At 43.9% G+C, this 20,017-nt stretch overlaps 1 protein-coding gene across 4 annotated transcripts; it reads right to left on the bottom strand.

The window, feature by feature from the left end:
• Window positions 1-3,117: 3,117 nt before the first annotated feature.
• On the bottom strand, window positions 3,118-18,124 carry LOC147636945 (nicotinamide/nicotinic acid mononucleotide adenylyltransferase-like). Of its 4 annotated transcripts, XR_015266302.1 has the most exons (12): window positions 17,984-18,124; window positions 17,847-17,899; window positions 17,674-17,725; window positions 16,691-16,767; window positions 15,892-15,977; window positions 5,690-5,774; window positions 5,462-5,548; window positions 5,151-5,230; window positions 4,919-5,020; window positions 4,550-4,605; window positions 3,864-3,986; window positions 3,118-3,601 (listed from the first exon to the last, which is right to left on the bottom strand). XR_015266302.1 is itself a non-coding variant. In XM_086800532.1 (11 exons), exons 1-11 carry the CDS (start codon window positions 18,055-18,057, stop codon window positions 3,505-3,507), a joined length of 846 nt encoding a protein of 281 aa, XP_086656658.1. In that variant the 5' UTR covers window positions 18,058-18,117; the 3' UTR covers window positions 3,118-3,504. The 4 variants fall into 4 exon arrangements, 3 of the variants coding, with proteins under 3 accessions (XP_086656658.1, XP_086656659.1, XP_086656661.1); XM_086800532.1 differs by lacking the exon at window positions 3,864-3,986 and having other exon boundaries at window positions 5,462-5,546; window positions 5,691-5,774; window positions 17,984-18,117; XM_086800535.1 differs by lacking the exons at window positions 3,118-3,601; window positions 3,864-3,986 and adding an exon at window positions 4,004-4,168.
• Window positions 18,125-20,017: the final 1,893 nt, after the last annotated feature.

The raw sequence follows: 20,017 nt of genomic DNA, 5'->3' as shown, positions 1-20,017 counted from the left end.
TGAGCAAACACGCAATTTAGGACAATTGCAAACTCAAGCAAGAGAAATGTTAGCTAGATCTTTCTGATTGGAAACGCATGAAATACAATTGCACCATACTAGTAGTTGGTATCCTGGATAATTCCATTATTAAATACTAATGGGCTGGTGTTATTGGTGTATGCACATTTGGACCATGCTAGTGTTACTTGATTCCATGTTAATTACTGAGCGGTGTATATGTTTGTGCCTATCATATGTTATCATGCTGGGAATGTTTGTGAGAAGTTGTATATAACTAACATGGTTGGCATTGTTGAGTAATAGGTGATGAGCACTACAAGACAGAACTGACTAGGGTTGGCATAGTGTATATTTATCGTTTGCGGTGTCATGCAGTTGCGTCATTTATTTGACTCGACATTTTGTTATTATGCTTGTCGCCCATTTTGTACAACTGAAGCGTGTAATATTTTGTGCACATGTGAGTGCAAAAAATATTATATTTTTGAAAGGCAAGCCTAATTTTGTCGTGAGGAAAGTTATTTATAGCTCCAAGCAAGCCTATTTTTGTAAGGAAAGCTATTTATGGCTCTTTTGACTATTTTGAAAGAAATATAAAAAATATCCATGTGTGGAAAGTGGAGCCACTCACATCGGAGGAGGGAGTGGGGGGGAAGGGGGAAGGGGAGGCATTTCGCACAAATGCTTTGTATTGTGTTAATTTCTTCATGCTTTTATGTGCTTTCATATAACTTTAGTCATGGTTGATTTATTTGCACGTCATTCAATTCTAGTTTGAAAGGTAAGTAAGTGGTGAGAGATTTCTCCTTGTACCAAGATCTTGTCACCTCACTCGGCATGAGATGACATAGATCTTGATTAGCTACACAATAGTAAGCTTGCTACTCCTCCCTGCAAAGTTTTCCATTCCTCAAGGTTTCAGGGCATGGATTAATTGAGAAACCTAAGGGCAATTTCGGTGCAAAAACCCTTCCCCATGTATTCATTGAGAAATCTAAGAATCTTAGCCAACACAAGTCGCATGCCATGTCCAATTAGCCAATTGGTAGTGGCTTAACGTCATCTTTGGATAGAGACAAGGAGGACAAAGGACATCCCTAAGAAAGAACAAATATACAAAGCATGTACCATGAGGGAGACAGATGCAAAAGATCACCATTTATTCAAATGTCCAATATATTATCAGATAGAAGGCCAATTCCATTACTTCTTTCAAGAGGATTTCGGTCCACTCTCTTGAGTCACGGATTATCGATACCAGATATGTCCAAGCCTCTTATCTTCTAGAGCTATGCTGCCATAGGGATACTCTCCACATGTACCTTTGGGTTCACTAAGAGTAACACCATGATCCAACTCATACAATTGTCACAAATTTATAGATGGAACATTAAGGAGCCGCTTCAAAGCACTAGACCACATCAAATGGCAGCATTGGAGACGATGCCCCAATGCACTTGAGAATATCATTAGGTTTTGTGAGGAGGTGATACCTTTCTTCCGTGAAAGTAAACACACAGATTTATGCTACACACATGAACAATCACCCACATTCATACAATTACTTCAAGAGCTCAAACTACACATCCTACAAAACAATCAACAAACCCATCCAAATACACATCCCTTAAAGCATTCTGTCTACAATACACAACAAAATAGCCAACACTATTTGATACCATCACATGGATTAACTTCTAAGACATTGCATCACAATAACACGACAACACAAGATGCAACTACAAGAGTCTAATCAGACCGTATAGTCTAGCCGGACCATAAACTATCCTACATGGCATAGACTCCTTGCTCTGGCATCAATCAAATGTCTGTGTTAGGGGAGATATATACCTAGATGAATCTAGGAATGTGCCCAAATTAACCTTATAAAAACGTGCAATTTATAACCTCATGGTAGTCATCCACAAGACAATAAACCATCAACTCATGCATAGTATGACATCCCCACTAACGTCATTCGTGCCCAATAGTGGGTGTAGAACTTGGTATCAATATATGCTCACACATTACCCCCCCCTCCCCACACACACACACACACACACATAAGAGCATACATTCATACAAAGATCTTGGTACTAAGTTTTTGTCAGAGCTTTAGAGATGCAAGGTAGACTCATCCATAATGAAGCCTAGCACTAATGATCATAACAAATAGAAAGAAGTATTACAACAAAAAGGTAGTTGATAGGGCATATGCACCACTAAAGATAGAAAGAATTAACACAATATCAATAGGCTTCAAAACTTCACAAAGTGAAATCTGCATGTCCGTTAATAAAGTATAAAGATATACCTAGATGAATTCAAGAACATGTCCAAATTCATCTTATAAGAAAGTGCAATTTATAACCTCATGGTAGTCATCCACAAGACAATAAACCATCAACTCCATCATGCGTAGTATGGACTAGTTACTACGACATTCCCACTAACGTCATTAGTGCCCAATAGTGGGTGTAGAACTTGGTATCGATATATGCTCCCACATACACCCCCCACGTACACACACACACACACATAAGAGCATACATTCATACAAAGATCTATGTATTGAGTTTTTGTCAGAGCTCCGAAAATGCAAGGCTAGCACTAAGGATCATAACGAATAGAAAGAATAGTTGATAGGACATATGCACCACTAAAGATAGAAAGAATTAACACAATATCAACTGGCTGCAACTTGGACGAAAACTTTACAATGTGAAATTTGCATGTTCGCTAATACAGCATAAAGATATACCTAGATGAATCTAGGATCATGCCCAAATTCACCTTATAAGAAAGTGTAATTTTTGCCCAGATTCATGGTAGTCATCCGCAAGACAATAAACCATCAACTCCATCATGCATAGTGTGGACTAGATACTACGACATCTCCACTGGCATCATCAGTGCCCAATAGTGGGTGTAGAACTTGGTATCAATATATGCTCCCACACACACACCCCCCACGCGCGTGCACGCACACACACACATACACACATAAGAGCATACATTCATACAAAGGTCTGTGTACTAAGTTTCTATCAGAGCTCCGAAGATGTTGATATATAAACTGATATATGTTGATGTATAAACTGATATATGTTGATGTTTGAACTGCCGTTTCTTCAAACATTTGAGGCCAATCACAGCCAAGCATTGGTATACATGCACAATGGCCCCATTTATGGCAATGGAAATCTCCTCTAATAGAGGTAGGTACTGCCAGAGGAACATATTTATAATTTCAGACTCTGGTTGTTATATACAAGGAACATACTTTGAAGAGCTTCAATTTCGCTCCATACAATATATGTAGTTTCGCCCAGCAGGCTCTAGCAGTAGCCCTCATACCTCCCAAATTAGAGATACGGAATGCTTTGAGGCATGTGTGCTTGGATGGGTTCAAATCTACCAAAGGGAATCTATTTTCAGTAACCATATTCACATTTTAAAAAAAAAGATAAATATATTTTCAAATGAAGCCCACTTGAAAAGTCAGGCATTGGTATTGTACAGATTATTTGACTTGATATAATCGATAACACTGGTTGGTGTCAAGTGCTCCACTGGTAAACCCTTTGCCAGGTTTTCCCTGTCCACAGAGGAAGAAGTGTATCCTTCATCAAATTGTTCAGCTGATTATTCAAGAAAGTGGAAGTTGTAAGAGGACACACATGCCTTCATACATACTTACATGCATGCATGCTTACATACAACCAAAGTTTAGCAAATCAATCCACAAACCAGCTAGCTTCTCTTTTGTATACTTGATTTATTTGTCCCACTTAGAGCAATATTAAAGGACCCCTATAACATAACCTAAGGGAGTGATCTTGCATGGTAGATTTGATTACCTCAGAGGTGCATAAGAAGAGTAATCAAGCCTCCTGGGCTTTAGCCCAATGGTTGTGCCCTTACCTCTCAAAAGAGAGAGAAAGGGTTCAAATCAAACCTTGTGGCATGTATTTCAGTAACCCCTCTCGCATCAAAAAAAAGGGAAAAAAAAGAGTAATCGACCATACATACAATCTGCTTTATGTTTATATAGCCCATGTTGACCTGTCCTGTGTCCCTAAGCCTTGGTATGAGTCTTTGGCCTTCAATTAGTGCTATTTTTGGCCTTCATTAAGTACTGGTTGCCTCCAACGTAACTTCTCATCTGGTCACATTGATATTAAAATTAATGCTAAGATGTACTTTGTTTTTGTTATCTAATGCTAGGATAGCTATACCTAACATTTCTTTTATCACAGAGTAGAACAAAAATATAAAGCACTTGTTGATAGCACTTCATTATAATGCAATCTAGTAAAGGTTTGAACGTCATCATAATTACACTTAATAATCAGCCTCTTAGAGAACTTCTAGAATTGCTAGGGCTAAGGCATTCAGGATTATCAACGTGGATAATGGCACTTCATTCAAGGTGGCAGTGTGTCACCTTGATACTAAAATGTTCTCTCAACAAAGATTAAGAAAAACTGCCTTGTGATATATATCATTAACTCTAAACAAGCCAGTAGAAATGAAAGCCACAAACCTGACTCTAGTAGAGCTGATGTCACTTTCAAAATCGTCGACAATAATTATGTTTTCCTGCAAACAACACCGATGAAAACAGTTTGCATGTAATGGAGGGTTAGCCTTTTGAAAACATGAGTTGTCTTAACACCAAATATCATCCAAAACAATAAGTGGATGCACATAAGGGCTCAGCATTGTGCATCCACACAGCTACAATTGTGTGCAGCCTACTTAAGCCCATGGGATGCATGGATCTTATGAGGAAAATGGGGGAAACAACAAATTAATAGTTGATACAGCATCGCAAGTTCAGCAACTTGGATCAAAATTATGGTCACAGTAGCTTAATTTTTTTATATATAGATGGAAAGATGCTTTTACCCACCTTGTACTTCGATAATGGATCACTCTCTAATATCAACTTCATCAAGTCCCGCCCTCCTCTTCGAATGCAAACAAGACCGTAATCCCGACAAATAGTTTCCACCTGCAAGCCCAACATTCATGAAATGATCAGATTTATACAATTAACACTTCTTGCAAAGCTCCCACACAATTTTGGCCAAGTTTTGAACATAAATTTTTTTATCAAAAAAAAAAGTTAATAATGTCCCCACCTGATCAGGAAGCCAAACTCCTGGAACCGTGAAGGATTCTAATAGGTCAGCACCGCATAGTAGCAAAACCCGTATCGTCCCTACAATTTGATGATCATAAAACATACTATAAGGATTTGCAGAAGGGCTTAAGAGATAGGTGTGCCTGATCTAAAACGTTTGGCAAGAAATCATGAAATAGCTGCATAGAACATACCTTAGGTTATCCATTCACTCTACATATAAGTAATTTCTCTACATTCTAATGGACTTACATGAGCAATCAACACTTAAAACTGCGCAAAAATTGTTCAAGAAATCGTTGCTTTTACCAGCGTTGATAGATTGCCCATTTTGTAGTGCATCTGCCACTCGAGCTAGCACCTTCAAGGTTCGTTGATAGGTTGGCTGCAAGGCCTGTATTAATCATCACTTCCATCAATAACCAAGAGTGCTTCTGTTACATGTTCTTGTGCTCTGACTGAAAAATCATCCTTGCTTCTATAACTGGTTTCTTTCTTTGTTGGGTGAGTTTTAAGTGTTTTTGTTTTCGCCGCGTACCTCCCAAGTATCCACCATAATGAATGATGACCCCTCAACTGCAAGCTGGCACATTTTGATTCTGTGCTCTGCGTGAACCAAACCCTATCAAAATTGTAACGATCAGTGTAAATATATAAGCACAAATCAGATTCCAATCTTAATCTTCCTGTAAAACACAACTAACCAATAATTTGAAACAAACCAAGTTAAACTATGTAGCCAAACTCTTGGAAACCAAGAGTTGCCACACTACCCATGATGCGTCATGGTTCACACACCAAGGAAGAAACTGACGGTTGGCTAACATATGTGCCCAACGGGCCCTTCCACTAGTACCCCTGGACTCGCATAGTTGTTTGCATTCGTCGCATTCGTGCATTCGCATACGAGTTTACATAGTTTGCTAAAGAATGCTTCAACCTCGGAAAGAGTTGCATTCGTGACCTTATAATGTATGCATAAAATCATGAAACTTATGATTAGATTACTAGTTTTTTCCCCCTTTTTGGCCAATATTTTTGTGACCTTATAATGTATGCATAAAATCATGAAACTTATGATTAGATTACTAGTTTTTCCCCCCTTTTGGCCATTATTTTGTCCACTACCCAACACACACACACACACACACACACACACACACACACACAAAACACCAACTTTGCAAACTCCAAGAATGCAGCAAACGTTTGCAAACCCCTGCAAACGCGAATGTTTGCAACTATGCCCTGGAGGCACACACATCCACATGGGCCTGGGGAGGCTCTGGCATGCTAAGGCAGGTCCCCACTTTGCATAAACAGCCCTCCAGTCTTCCACAAAAGACAAGCTTGGAAGAGTTGAAGATAGGAGGGGTCCCTTTTGTTGGATATTTCAGAGACTGTGTGTACCCATCATGTACGTGTACCCTATTTGTGTACCCGCTTGTGTCAGTCTTCCACAAAAGACGAGCTTGGAAGAGTTGAAGATAGGAGGGGTCCCTTTTGTTGGGTATTTCAGAGACTCAGTGTACCCATCATGTACGTGTACCCTATTTCTGTATCCACTTGTGTCTGTGTGTGAACAGGCAATTATGTGAGTGAGTTAGTACATGTGAACCACCTCTTATAGCCACGTAAGTGTTTGCGTGTGTAGGCAGTGAAGGTACAGCCAAGTGTCACTGCCCCAATCAGTAGCGTGTTGAGAAAGATATGACAATTTGCCTATAAAACCGTTGTACCTTGTGAACTTCACATCAATCAATCATTACATTGTCCGTGCAAATACAGTCTCTTGAGCTTTGTTCTCTTATCTCTCTCTCTACAAACATCACCATGTATCAGTTTGAACCTCCATAGCTGCTGGTCTGCCAACCCTAATATTTCCTTCAATTGGTGTCAGAGCTAGGTTCCAGCCTACTCAGGGTTCATTTTTTTTCTGCCCCCTGTCAGTTCTGATGCAGTTTGTCACCCAGCTGGACACCGCTTCTGCTACGCTGCTTTCCGCCGTCACCTGTAGCTGACCGCTGAACTGCAGCAACCTGGCACTGTGTGCAAGCAGCAGAATCGCGGCCTTCAACTGCTGCGAATTATTGCTGCTCGTCACCCGCCATCAACTACTGCACCATGCCCTGTCGCGCTTGTCTCTGGTTCTAGCCACTGCCGCCTTTGTCGCCGACTTTCTGCAGCAACAGCTCACCCGTCTGCCATGTGCGAAGTTGCTGACCTGTTCATGCCCAGCTTACTCCTGTCCAGCCTCGCGCTGCTGACAGGTCACCAGCTGCCACTTCTACTGCACCGCCCTCTGGCTGCCTCTCCACCCATCTGCGCCTCTGTATGCTTTGCCAGAGCTGCCATCTCCACAGCCATTGAAGCTCCAGCCACCTGTACCTGGAGAAAAATCAGCATCAAAAGTGGTGAACATCATTTAAGTCAAGTATATATACTCAATTAAATTTAGGGCTTTTTCATAAATGTAACTGAAGCCTTGCACTTCACAAAAATTGGGGATTTCTAAAAAATCAGAGAAATTGACCCAAATTGCAGCTCCCGCATCAATTAAAATTGGGGCTTTCTGATTTTTTGGTAAAATCTTCAAATTAAAGCCTATAAATGCCCAAAAATTTGGGGGTTTTGCAAAAATTTGGAGATCATTGCTAGCATCACAGCCTGGCACATCTGGAAGGCTAGATGCAGTACGGCCACGGAGGGCACTTTGGTATATGATACACAATTTTGCAAGATCTAGTGTGATATTATCCAGACGCTCATGGCCTTAGGGATCTTTGAGAGCTTACAATAGCATGATTCTTGCACACTCTACAACACCGTTTTGCTACAGAGTGCGGGCACTAATGCAGAGAGAAAATATGGCCAATTCATGAGAGAATGGGATCATGGCATCTTTTTCACTCTCTCTCATATGGGACGTTGTTGGTAGCACAAGGCACCAGTGTCAAATCCCCATAGGATCTCCTTGTAGAACGCTCCTAGTTCGAGACTCGAAACCTACAAACAAACAAATAAACAAGAAGGGGGTGCAGGCTTGACTCACCACCCAACCATGACAGCCGTGGGCAAGCCAAATCTTGGCTGTCCCCACCGAGCCACGAGCTGAGCTAACTAGGTTGACGTATCGACCGATCTCTACCTCGCGACATCCCATACCGCCACGAAGCTACCCTCGCGGACCTCGAGACTGCTGCCGGCCTCGGCTGCGTAAAGGAAGTGCACGTCTGCACTAGATCCAAGCTCCAGACCATAGAGCTCTCACAAATCTCGCGAGACTCTATATGACTAATGACTAACCTTGGCCACCCTTTTATAGGCTCTTGGCTGGTCATCGGGCATCCACACTTGGATGCCCGGACATTAGTCTATCCCTAAATCAGCTCGCCAATTAGCCTGCCTAGCTCCAAGCTTCCCCAAACCTCGAAGCTAGTCTTGTGTGCGTGTAGCACACGGTAGATACACACTGTGCACGACAACCAGAGATTTTCCCCTTGCTTGGTCTGAAATCTCCCTTCTTGTAAAACTTTTTCATACTGAACAGAATCTCTTTCCCGAAGGGGGGGGGGTGTTGTTTTGTGGATTTGGGGTTTTGCAAAAATTGAGCCCCTGCATTGACATTGAAGCCACTATGGCAATTAAAATTTGGGATTTTTTTTCTCAAAAAATGGACACCAAATTGGAGCTCCTCCACAACATTTTGGGGATTTTCCAAAATTGTGCCATTTGCATCAAATTGAAGGTGCTACTTTGACAAAAACTTCGGATTTCTTCTCCACAGCTTTCAATTTGTACAATTTTGGGTTCTCTGACTTGGCCTCAAAGCCTAAAATGATGCCCTAGGTGTTGACTACCTAGCAACACTACCGGAAGAAGATTCATCACCGACATCTGTTCGAGGGGGGGATCTAATCTTCCATAAAAATCTATGTTTCTATGTGTGTGTCATGGGTCCTCTACCCAAGTCGTCCGGTGAAAAAGATAAGTAATAAGTGCTCGACATTTACGTCGGTCTTACATGTTTGTACCGCCTTATGTTATAAAAGGCTCCACTATCCCAATTTATCCCAGTTTAGGTCCAAGAGAGGTTGGTTTTTTGAGTACACTAATGTAAGTGAACGTCATGAGTGGTCAAGCTCTTTTGGTACCTGTTCCCTAGACCTCTGAGTCTCTGCGCGTCCATGCTTATTAAGCCTCTGAGCCATGCTTGTTGACCTTTTTTCCAAGCTCACTGGCCTCTGAACCACGCTTAGCCTCTAAGTCTGTAGCAAGGAACATGTCTTAGATAGAGCATTAGAGTGCAGTGTTGAACCCAAATCACAATGGCTATTAAAGCTCTATCTCAAGACATCTCCACCTTCACTCCGAACTTTGAAGGGGGATTTGTTGGGTATTTCAACAGCTGTGTGTGTTTACTCATCATGTATGTGTACCTACTTGTGTCTGTGTGTGTGAATAACCCTTGTTTGTGTGTGTGAACACACTTATGTGAGTAAGTGAGTTAGCACATGTGAACCACCTCTTATAGCCACTTAAGTATTTGTGCGTGCAAGCAGTGATGTCACTAGGTATAGCCAAGTGTCACTACCCCAGTGAGTAGAGTGTTGAGAAAGATATGGCATTTTGCCTATAAAAGCAATCACAAAGACTCCGGCTTTTGTGCACCTGGAGGTGATGGACACCGATGTTTCATTTTCTTCAAGCAGGGAGGAGGTTGGAGGATTCTCCGCAACGGATACTCGGGAGTGGATTCTAGACAGTGGTGCTTCCAGGCACATGACTCCTTCCCGTTCAGATTTACAGGATCTCTGCAAGTATTCTGGTCACATTCTTACTGGGGATACATCCACTATCCCAGTTCACAGTGAGGGCAGGATGGAGATAGTTCCCGATGGCAGAGGGGGGCAGCATTCCTCCCAGGTGTTGTATGTTCCGTCACTTGGTTTTCATCTATTGTCAGTGCATCAGGTTTGCAAGACTGGCGTACAGGTGGAGTTTGATGAGCATTTTGTTGCTCTTCGAGACAAAGCAACAGGCCAGGTAGTTTGGGAAGGCGGAGTGGAGAATGGAGTTTACAAGCTTTCAGCACTCTCTCCCCTAGGTCTTCAGGTTTGTGATGAGTGGCTGTCTGGTAATGGCCACTTAAGTGTGGATACGCTGCAGGTGCAGGCTTTCCGGGACCAGATGGTGGATAGCTTGCCAATTGATGACAGCAGTTGGCTGGAACTTTCTAGTACTGATGCTGGTGGTTCTTGTGTTCGTCAGTCAGAGGAAACTGAACAGGTAACTTATGCTCAGATGTCTCGTAGTATTCGAGACAGATGAGGATGTTCTTTCCATGGGGACCTTTCGGAAAGCCAGGCAGGTGGCACTTGATTACTTGCAGAAGGAGGCGGTTTCTCCAGGCTTTGTGGTTCCGGATTCAGAGGGGGTGGTTGACAGGTTTCAGAGGGCCTTGCGTGGTCTTCAACAGGTTTCCAGGACTTGGTTTTGCACCGTAACACGTGTTGATCCTTGTGAGCAGTGTGATGCCTCTTTGACTCATAAGCAGAATGGTTCATTGATCTGGTTGATGGACACCAGATTGGATGGGAGCTTCCTGATGAGGCAATTGAGCTCATGGTTGCGGATGACTCTTTGGGAGGCAGGATTGCGTTTCCTGTGGTTTTTGCGGCATGCGAAGGATCATGGACTCTTGTACACAGGAGGGGGATTGATTGATGAAGTCCGACTCCACGGTTGGAGTGACTCAGTTTGGAGAGGAGATCCGGACACGAGGAGATCTACTTCAGCCCCAGCAGTTTTATGGAGCAGTAAGAGGCTGTCATCTTTTGCCTTGTCAACGACAGAGGCAGAGTACCGAGCTGCTTGTGATGCTGCTTGTGAGGTGGTGAGGTTGCAGAGGTTGCATTGCAGGATTGGGCTTCCACTGGAGGAACCCATGGTCATCCAGAGGCACTTTGTTTGTGAACAGATCGTTGCTGATGACATCTTGCTAGAGTTCTGTTCGACGGAGGACAGTACGTTGGACCTCTTCACGAAGTCGCTATATCAGGATTTGCTCAGGCGGCACCCCGGCTCCCTGTGGTTGGTTTCACAGTCAGGAGCTGAGAGGGGGTGTTAGAAGTCATCTCCTATCTATACATATACACCAGGGCCTATGTTGTGGCTGTGCCTGCCCTTATTAGGTGTTTTCTCATTTTTCCCCACTCTCCGTATTTTTCCCCCATTTTTTCCTATTTTTTTGTGGCATGGGAGGCAATCTTGTAGTGGCAGGAGGACCTTGAACTTGGCCGACTGCATCTGTGGAAACACTGGAGGTGGCCGACTGCTCTGCACAGGTCGTGGACCTTCTTGATGCTGGCCGACTCCCCCTGCTGCTGGTCGACTGGGCATGTCAACAGTCGTGGGGTTTTGTGGTCCTGTCAACTGCCCTACAGCAGGCCGACTACTGTTGGGGGGCCATATAAAATGGCCCCTAGCCCCCTTGTCACTATTGTATCATTTCTGGGATTCTTTTGTGTATATAGAGTAGAGTTACACGCCTCTACCTCTCTATCTCTTGTGTTGTTATTTTCTGCATTGCGTTTTGCTCGTGTTCCCAGATCTGGTCATCATCTCCACTGCGTATTCTGACACTACTTGGCCCTTTGTGGCTGTTTCTCTTTAACTAATTGAAGGACCTTTTCCGGAAAAAAAAAAAAGCCTCGACACCCATACCCCCCCCTCCCCTCCACCGGCCATCACTAAGCACCCTTCCTAGTTCATGCTTCGATTATCTCCCTTGAGGAGTTAGCACACCACTCTTGTGCGTTATATGAAATGCAAGAACGGAAGGTAGAGCTTCAAACAAAGGCACCTGCCCACGCTGCTGCACTCGACGCCCAACGATGACACGTGGAGCACGAGCAATACCTTGCACTTCTCGATGCAAGGTCTATACCCACGACTTCGTCGACTCATCTTCACGAGAAGGTGAACTTCAGTAAGCATAACGGTAAACTCGATCCTACAACTCTTCACTCCTAGATTCGTTAGTTTGAAGCCTACTTTGCTGCTGGTAGGAAGTCAGACATAGAGAAGGTGGTGTTAGTTAGTTGCTATATCGAAGGGAAAGCCATATCATGGTGGACTAACTAGGCCCAAGTCAATTCCAACTACAGAGTTGCTCACTACAACTGGGACAGTTTGTCACTAACCTCAAGAAACAATTTCTACCGACTCATTATCTTGAGCGACTCGAGGACGAGTTTCGGGGTTTGCGCCAGAATGCACTATCTATCCTTCAATTTGCAAACAAAGTCACTCACCTAGCTTTACAGTTGCAGAAGTCGGACGCAAACAAAAGAGGACAATTCCTCTACAGTTTGGACACGCAGATCCCGTGGGATGTGCGCATGTTCAAACCAAAAACTTTTGATCGGGCTTTTGCTTGCTCAAAGTGCCAAGATGAAGTATAACAATGGGAAACCGAAGACCTCCCAGCTCGGAGCAGCCAAGGCAGCCACTAGCTCTGGCAAGGGCAAAAACCAGACCCAATCAAGGTCTACCCTGGGAGTCTCTGGCTCCAAGAACTCGAACACCGAACCTCACCTTACTCTAGACCAGAAGGCTTTGACCGGCAAGACAGGTGGTAAGATTAGTCTTGAGGAACAAGAACAGTACAAGAAGGAGGGATGGTGTTTCTTTTGTCATACAAAAGATCACACTTCTAGGGCTTTCCCTAAGAAGACCCTTGCTCAGACCACCACCCTGGCCTCGACAACCGTTGTGGTGAGCACAGACCCTCTAGGTTGTCGTTGATCATCCAGCTCCCACAACTTCGGCTGGTGCCATTGTCAGCCGAGAGCTTGAAGATAGGCAGAAGGGCAACCATGACCAAGAGTATGAGCATAACGAATTGCTCCAGACCTTTGACTACATAGGTGGCCAGAGGGTCATTCTCTTGTTTCACGGCGGTAGTACAGAGGATGTGGTCATGGAATAGGTCGCTCGGCGAGCCCGGTTTTCATTGACCTCGCTAGACAAAAAAGTCGAGAGATCTAGCATGCGCATGACAATGAGCATTAAGTTTGAAGCTCGTCGGGCTAAATTAATCGTACAGAGCACAGAATTTGTGCGGGATTTCATGGTTGCCCCTCTTGTAGGAGCAAACATAATCCTAGGAATCCAGCATTTTCATAATGTCACATACGGAAGCTCTGGGAATCTTCTTTCATCCCTAAACACCATCCTTGAACATGCTTGATGCAAAGCGCATACAAAAGAAGAATAGAAGAGAGAGAAAGAAAGAAAGAAAGAAATATATATTAAGCGTCTACTAAAGACCCAATGGGCCTATGAGACCAAAGTGGTACAATAATGTCCATGGCATATCTCATCATGGAATGGAAAATAAAACAAAATGAAAACATAAATATAGCTATCTCACTGGGGTGATACAAAACTATCCATGGAAACTCGTCAATGGAAAACTAAGAACATAAAAACATGGTAGCAACATCAACTCCGAGTAGATGGTATACCACTCCAAAATGTCGAGCATGGGGTTGACGAGTATGGCCAAGAGGTCTCCCTCAGCTATGTCACGTGGAAAGGTAGCTCGATGGCGGTGGAGCATGTCCTGGATCTAGAGCTGATGAGGTGATCGTGGCCGAGGGGGGGGTCGAGGGCGTCGGGCACGCTGGAGTGCAGAGGCTCGGTCCGAGGTAACTCCTCTCGGGCGAGGTAGGTCCAGAGTAGCTCGTGGAGGGTCCACAAGATCCACTATGTCGGTTTCCTCCACCTCCTAGGTCTGGAAGAAACTAGTGATGGTTGGCTGCCGAGGGAGGGGGCGGGGTGGCTGGGGCCTGTCCCAAGAAGCTGTCCCTGTGTCTGTGGAGCTCACGCAGGAAGAGGCCCAATGATCCTGGAGAGTGGACCGAATCCCTCACGAAATAGACAGTGAAACCTCCCTCGGATCTAGTATACTTGGCAACGGCATGTGTAATGGCCCGTATTTGGCCAATCGCAATCCGCATGGCATGGGACATGTGAACACTCAAGTAGCCCGGCTGCTGAATGAATCCTTCCTCAGTGAGTGTGAGGAAGTGGTCTCTATAAAAGTGCATCTTCGTGGGGAGCTCCAGGGGTGTGATCCATGTGCAATGTCTGTAGAGGCTAAGAAGCAGAGACACCAAAAAAGCTGCATGTTCAACATCCGATTGCCTGCTCATCCATGCAAGCCACTTATTTGTCCATGGCTGCCTTCATGCAGAGAAGCAAATCAGAGAGTTGTGACTCCATGACAAGTAGTCAGGATTCCACTAAGCATAGTACCCAAATAGAGACTTTCCCCAAACCCAACCTTGTGCACTCCTAGATGCTAGGGGCTCTACCCTAACCCAGCAGCCAACGCACACAGAAACTAGAAAAGAAAAAATTTGCAAGTTCCCTAGGCTCTAATACCAGCTGTAGAGCTCTTTGCCTATGTGCTAGGGTTCTGAGAGTAGAGAGAGAAGAGGGCAATTAGATTCAAACATAGTATACAAGAAAAGGTGTTACAACTGAATTTCAAGTACAAAAAACAACTGTGTATATTGACCACAATTCTCAGCCCAATGCTTTGCTGTAGTTTCTTTCCTTGGCCAGCCCACACTTCAGAGAATCACTCTGTAGGCTCCGCTTGAGAGAATGCACATGAGAATGATGATTTCCAAACGCATGTATATACAGCACCTGCTAGTGTAGCCTTACCGGATCTCGGTAAACCATTCATGGTTGAGACTAATGCAAGTGATTATACGATAGGGACAGCTTTGTTCCAGGAGGGTAAACGTCCTGCTTTTGAGAGCAAGAAGCTCAATGAAGAGGTTAGGTACCCTACTCAAGAGAAAGAGCTTTATGCTCTGATACCAACTGTAAGGGGTGTCTCGCAATCAAACCCTCTCCAAGATCCCCTACACACAAGACATACGAATCATTAAACCAAATTAAGTTCCACGAGCTCGAGCTTGAGTTCACCACCAACCGTAGATCCAATGCATTGGATCACCCCCGAGTGTAGGGGTCAAGGCTCCCGTCCATACAAACTCACAACAATTAGTCAAGGTGTCTTATATCACCAAGACCTGCCCTGCCCTAAGGAGCCATCGGTAGACTATCTGCATCCAACTATGGATTGGCAATAGTGGTTTATCACTTAACCCGGATATAATAACCCACTCATCACATAACCCTCATTTATGCAGCTTTTGCCAATAAAACCTATACTTATGGAAATATCACTTATAAGCCTTGACCCTTATAATCAGCATGATTTTCCTAATCCTTGGCCCCCATAGGCCCCAGATTACGTCACCTACCCCTATGGTTAGCATCAGGTACATAACATACTTCCCCTCCTCATACATTTACATCCTCGGAAATGAAGTCGGAAAATCTTTACTTCAAACTTGCCACTGTCTCCCAAGTTGAGTCCTCCTCTTGGCCCTATCTTACCCAATAGCGACTAGCCTCACATGTCCCTAGAGGGGCACAGTGCACATCACTAACCCAAATATAGCCCATATAATATTAGTATGCCAAGTGCACCCAAGTGCAAGGTGCACGTCACAATTTCATCCTAATGGATTTTGAACAATTTAAACAGAAAAGCCTTGTATGAGCAATATAAGGCTTTCCAACGAATGTGAAGTCATCCACTTGGTCATGCCAAAAAAAGACACCAGGCGATTTTTAAAAAAAACGCTTACTTGCTTTCCATATGCGTTATTTACTGGAGACATATAGCCACCTGCAAAATGGTAGGCGCAGGAGACAAGTGCTTCCCTTCCCAAATCTGAGAAATGAGTAAAAAAAGGCAAATGAATAGAAAGTAGCATCAAAGCGAATGCCTTACATGGCTTCACACTTCAACAAGCTACGTTAAGCGCCATTCACGTAATCAGAATTCGAGCGATCATTGTTTAACATTAGCCACACCAGTCGCAGTAGCAAGTGACTCTGGAATTTGGGCTAAGAGGAGCATCCCCTTTAGCTCCTCACCACTAGGAGTCTAGGAACCAGGAATTCAATGAGTCCAGGAGTCAGAGTGAAATATAATCAGTAACCTTGCTGTATGACAGATTTGGTGGGCGAAATGGACTGAGACCACGCACTTGTAACCCCACACAGGCAAGGGTGAATGCATCTGAGATTCTGAGTGGACCTAGCCCACCCTCGTATGGTGCTAAGATCAAATCCAAGAGTGCTCCCTGAGTGCATAATACCTTCCTTCAGATCTGTTCTTTCATTAAAGCCAAAGAAGTGGGTGCCTTCTATAAATCCATCTTATTACCTCATGGCCAAGGAGACCTTCACTGACGGTAAAGACACCCCCAGCCCCCCCCCCTCCTCCCCCACCCCCCCCCCCCCCCCCCCCCCCGCATACAATCTTCTTCACTATGCTTTCAGGCTTGCAGACTAATGGCAAGCAAATATCATGAACAAAGTCAAGGAGGAAAAACTAGCCAAAAATGCTCAACAGTTGGAATGTGGGATTGCATATCTTACCGAACATACGCAAATGCATGTATGTGGGTGGATTGAAGCTTCCAGTTTCCACCAACACTATTTGGATTTTCTTTTCACTGCCAACAAGTCATTCGAATCGTGAGCATCCCTATGACTCCACATCAGGGTCTAAACCACCTATATGTGTCCATGGGACACTGAAAATGCACTATGACAAACCAAACAAGCTGACATGCCATTTGTGTGTGCAAATACCAAGAAAGCCATGGTGAAGAAGCATGGGTTTAGTACTAATAGTAGATAAGGTTAGAGTAAAAGAGAAGATGGTTCCTTCAGCCAATGAGGAGAAGGGCCCATGTTTGAAGGGTAATCTAAAACATGCATGTTAGCCACACGTTAAAGTTCGAGATAACATATTTAAAATCTTAACGTTTCAGATTAGCTGAATTTTTAGAAACTTTGAAAAGAGAACCAACTTTGCATGGACCAGTCAAATAGAAGCGTTGACCAAAAGGCATTTGACCTCTCAAAATGAGGAGGTAACACTAGGTCCTGGCAGGACCAAAAATTATGTTCATATCATTTTGCAAAATCAGGTCATGCATGACTCCAATCTATGTGTGCACATAACACTACCGTGGTGGCTTTACAGGTGGGCTGCAGCAGACAGCTTGCTAAATAGATCTGCACCGATTGGTTGTGCCAACCCAGAAATCTACTGTCCCCATCCCCATGGGTGGAAGAAAATGCTTCTGCCTAGCCTTTGAGATCCTAGCTTGTGTGAGAAAAGAAGTCATTAAAAACAGGGCATGCCCTCACCTGCTCACATGTGAACATGGCCAGGGAAGCTAGATAAAATGCAGCAGATCATCATAAATGGCAGATAGACAGCACACCAGGCAGAGACCATGCGTACTTGGCAATACATAGAAAGGGGCCGGTTGCACTGCTCTCATCAGACTTTTGGCATCATTATATTGGCAGATATGCAGCGATTAGAGAGACTGGAAGAATATGCTTACTCTTGAGTGCTTGTAAACCTCAATTTGCCAATGGGTAATGGAATGTCGGGACCTGTCAAAACCAGAATCATGCGCACCATCTACAATATGAGCACCAAGTAATGCATTCTTGGGCTTGAGCCAACACTGATCCAATTTGCAATAAACAAAGGATGATGCATTCCAATACAAACCATCACGGTCATCCTTCGCATGTTCTACCCCTTCCATATAACGATCCGTTGATCTGCAGCATCACCAGGCAATTCCATTATACTAGTCGACGTGGATTCCACTTTCAAAATGTTTTTTTCTCAAAAACACAACTTACATCTCAATCCACCTCTGCCAAGTGACTTGGTAGAACACTAGGGTTTCATTGCCAGGACCTAGGTTCGATGCCATCAAGCTACGGGGGTGTGTGTGGCAAAAGTGGTTAGTTCATGGATGGATATTCAGCACGTCACGTGTTCAAATCTTACTTCTCGTCAGATAGATCAATATCAATCTCTTGGGATTGTTCGTATGACGTAAAAAAAACTTCTCTTATCAGGTGTGTGGGTAAATAAACAAAATGGGTTAACCCTTCTGCCCAAATGTGGTAGAAGTGGTTAGTTCAGAGTAAATAAACAAAATGGGTTAACCCTTCTGACTAAAGGTGGTAGAACTGGTTAGTTCATGGAATTGATATTCAACACATCTTGTGTTCTAATCTCACTTCTCGTCGGAAAGATCAATATCGGCTACGGGGGTGTGTGTGGCAAAAGTGGTTAGTTCATGGATGGATATTCAGCACGTCACGTGTTCAAATCTTACTTCTCGTCAGATAGATCAATATCAATCTCTTGGGATTGTTCGTATGACGTAAAAAAAACTTCTCTTATCAGGTGTGTGGGTAAATAAACAAAATGGGTTAACCCTTCTGCCCAAATGTGGTAGAAGTGGTTAGTTCAGAGTAAATAAACAAAATGGGTTAACCCTTCTGACCAAAGGTGGTAGAACTGGTTAGTTCATGGAATTGATATTCAACACATCTTGTTCTAATCTCACTTCTCGTCGGAAAGATCAATATCGGCCTATTAGTAACGTTACTAATCTCTCTCTCTCTCTCTCTCTCTCTCTCTCTCTCTCTCTCTCTCTCTCTCTCTCTCTCTCTCTCTCTCTCACACACACACACACACACGCGCGCGCGCACGCGCGCTTGCACGTTGTGCCCTCCTATGCACTCCTACCCTCCTTCATCGACCCTTCCGCCTTCTGCCCGTATGCCCTCTTTCGTGCCCCTCTCTTGCCTTTCCTTGCCTACTCTCCTTTATGCCCCTAGCCTCCTCTTCCCCCTTTCCCCCCACCCTCCTTTGCTCAAATGTCTCCGGTTCTTTCATAGGCTACGCTCTTCTACTATTGAGGCTGATATAATGTGGTTGCTAAACTCAAACTAATGGTTGAACCATCAACCAAAAGCCACTCCCACCCTTACTTCATCGTGCCGACTCCCGTCTTCACCCTTGTCCTTAAGCCTAACTTGATTCCCAAGCCAAAATGACTAGATCGAGTAGGTGGTATGGATTGCAAGGGGAATTGAAAGTAGTTCTCAAACAAGATTGATAGCCAAGTCAATGTAAGTACATAACCAAATAAACATGGTATGCTTACCAGAGACTACCTACGATTACTAAAAGAAATTTTGGTTATCCAAGCATATTACTGCGAATGGGAGATGGCAAAAATACAAGAGGAGATGACAAAGATGAAGGAACAACATGCTAGACAGTTAGATTGAATGGAGAAAGAGATTGCCATGCTAGAGAAACACATGATTGAAGAAGGAAGAAGGAGAAATTAATCCCTCCATCCTCTCTGAAGTTGGAGACCTCAAGGTGAAGCTCTACGATCACATTGTGGAGACCAAAAGGGAGATTGAACAAGGGGAGCTATAGTAGTGAAGAAAGGAGTTTAGAAGGAGTGGAGAGAGGGCTTAGGACACCACACATTAGTCATGATACGATTGAGGAGAACAAAATGAGGAAGATTTGGGCATTACATGTGCATGTGGTTGGGGTGCAAGAAGGGGATTATACCAAGGCAAACACCACCATATTATGTTAAAAAAAGGGCATCGAAGGCACACCATATATGGATGCATGGAGAGCAAGTAAGGACACCACATGTGCTCGCCAATTGGGCAGTTCCTAATTGAGTTGGGAATCCCAACCACAACCATCTTGATTGGATTTATTCTTCTACCTCGTTTAGTAGAGGAGGATGGGGAAATTATTGATGTAAATACCATTTCTTCTAAATCTAGCTTTCTCCTCTCTTGTCTTTGCTTCTTTTAGTGCCTGTTCACTTCCAATTCTCCTTTGTT

This window comes from Cibotium barometz, chromosome 7 (genome assembly GCF_041138505.1).
Source record: "Cibotium barometz isolate CiBa-2024 chromosome 7, ASM4113850v1, whole genome shotgun sequence".
In the NCBI taxonomy this organism is placed as follows: domain Eukaryota; kingdom Viridiplantae; phylum Streptophyta; class Polypodiopsida; order Cyatheales; family Cibotiaceae; genus Cibotium; species Cibotium barometz.
This window is presented reverse-complemented; position numbering and strand designations above follow the sequence as displayed.

What these genes read in the sequence shown, in the direction of transcription:
- LOC147636945 (XM_086800532.1), bottom strand. Translation starts at nt 18,057, where the DNA reads ATGGCATCGAACCTAGGTCCTGGCAATGAAACCCTAGTGTTCTACCAA. An exon ending in ATCCATTATCGAAGTACAAG is followed by an intron (nt 4,606 to 4,918) that starts GTGGGTAAAAGC and finishes TGTTGTTTGCAG; the next exon opens with GAAAACATAATTATTGTCGA. An exon ending in ATCAGCTCTACTAGAGTCAG is followed by an intron (nt 3,602 to 4,549) that starts GTTTGTGGCTTT and finishes CTCTGTGGACAG; the next exon opens with GGAAAACCTGGCAAAGGGTT.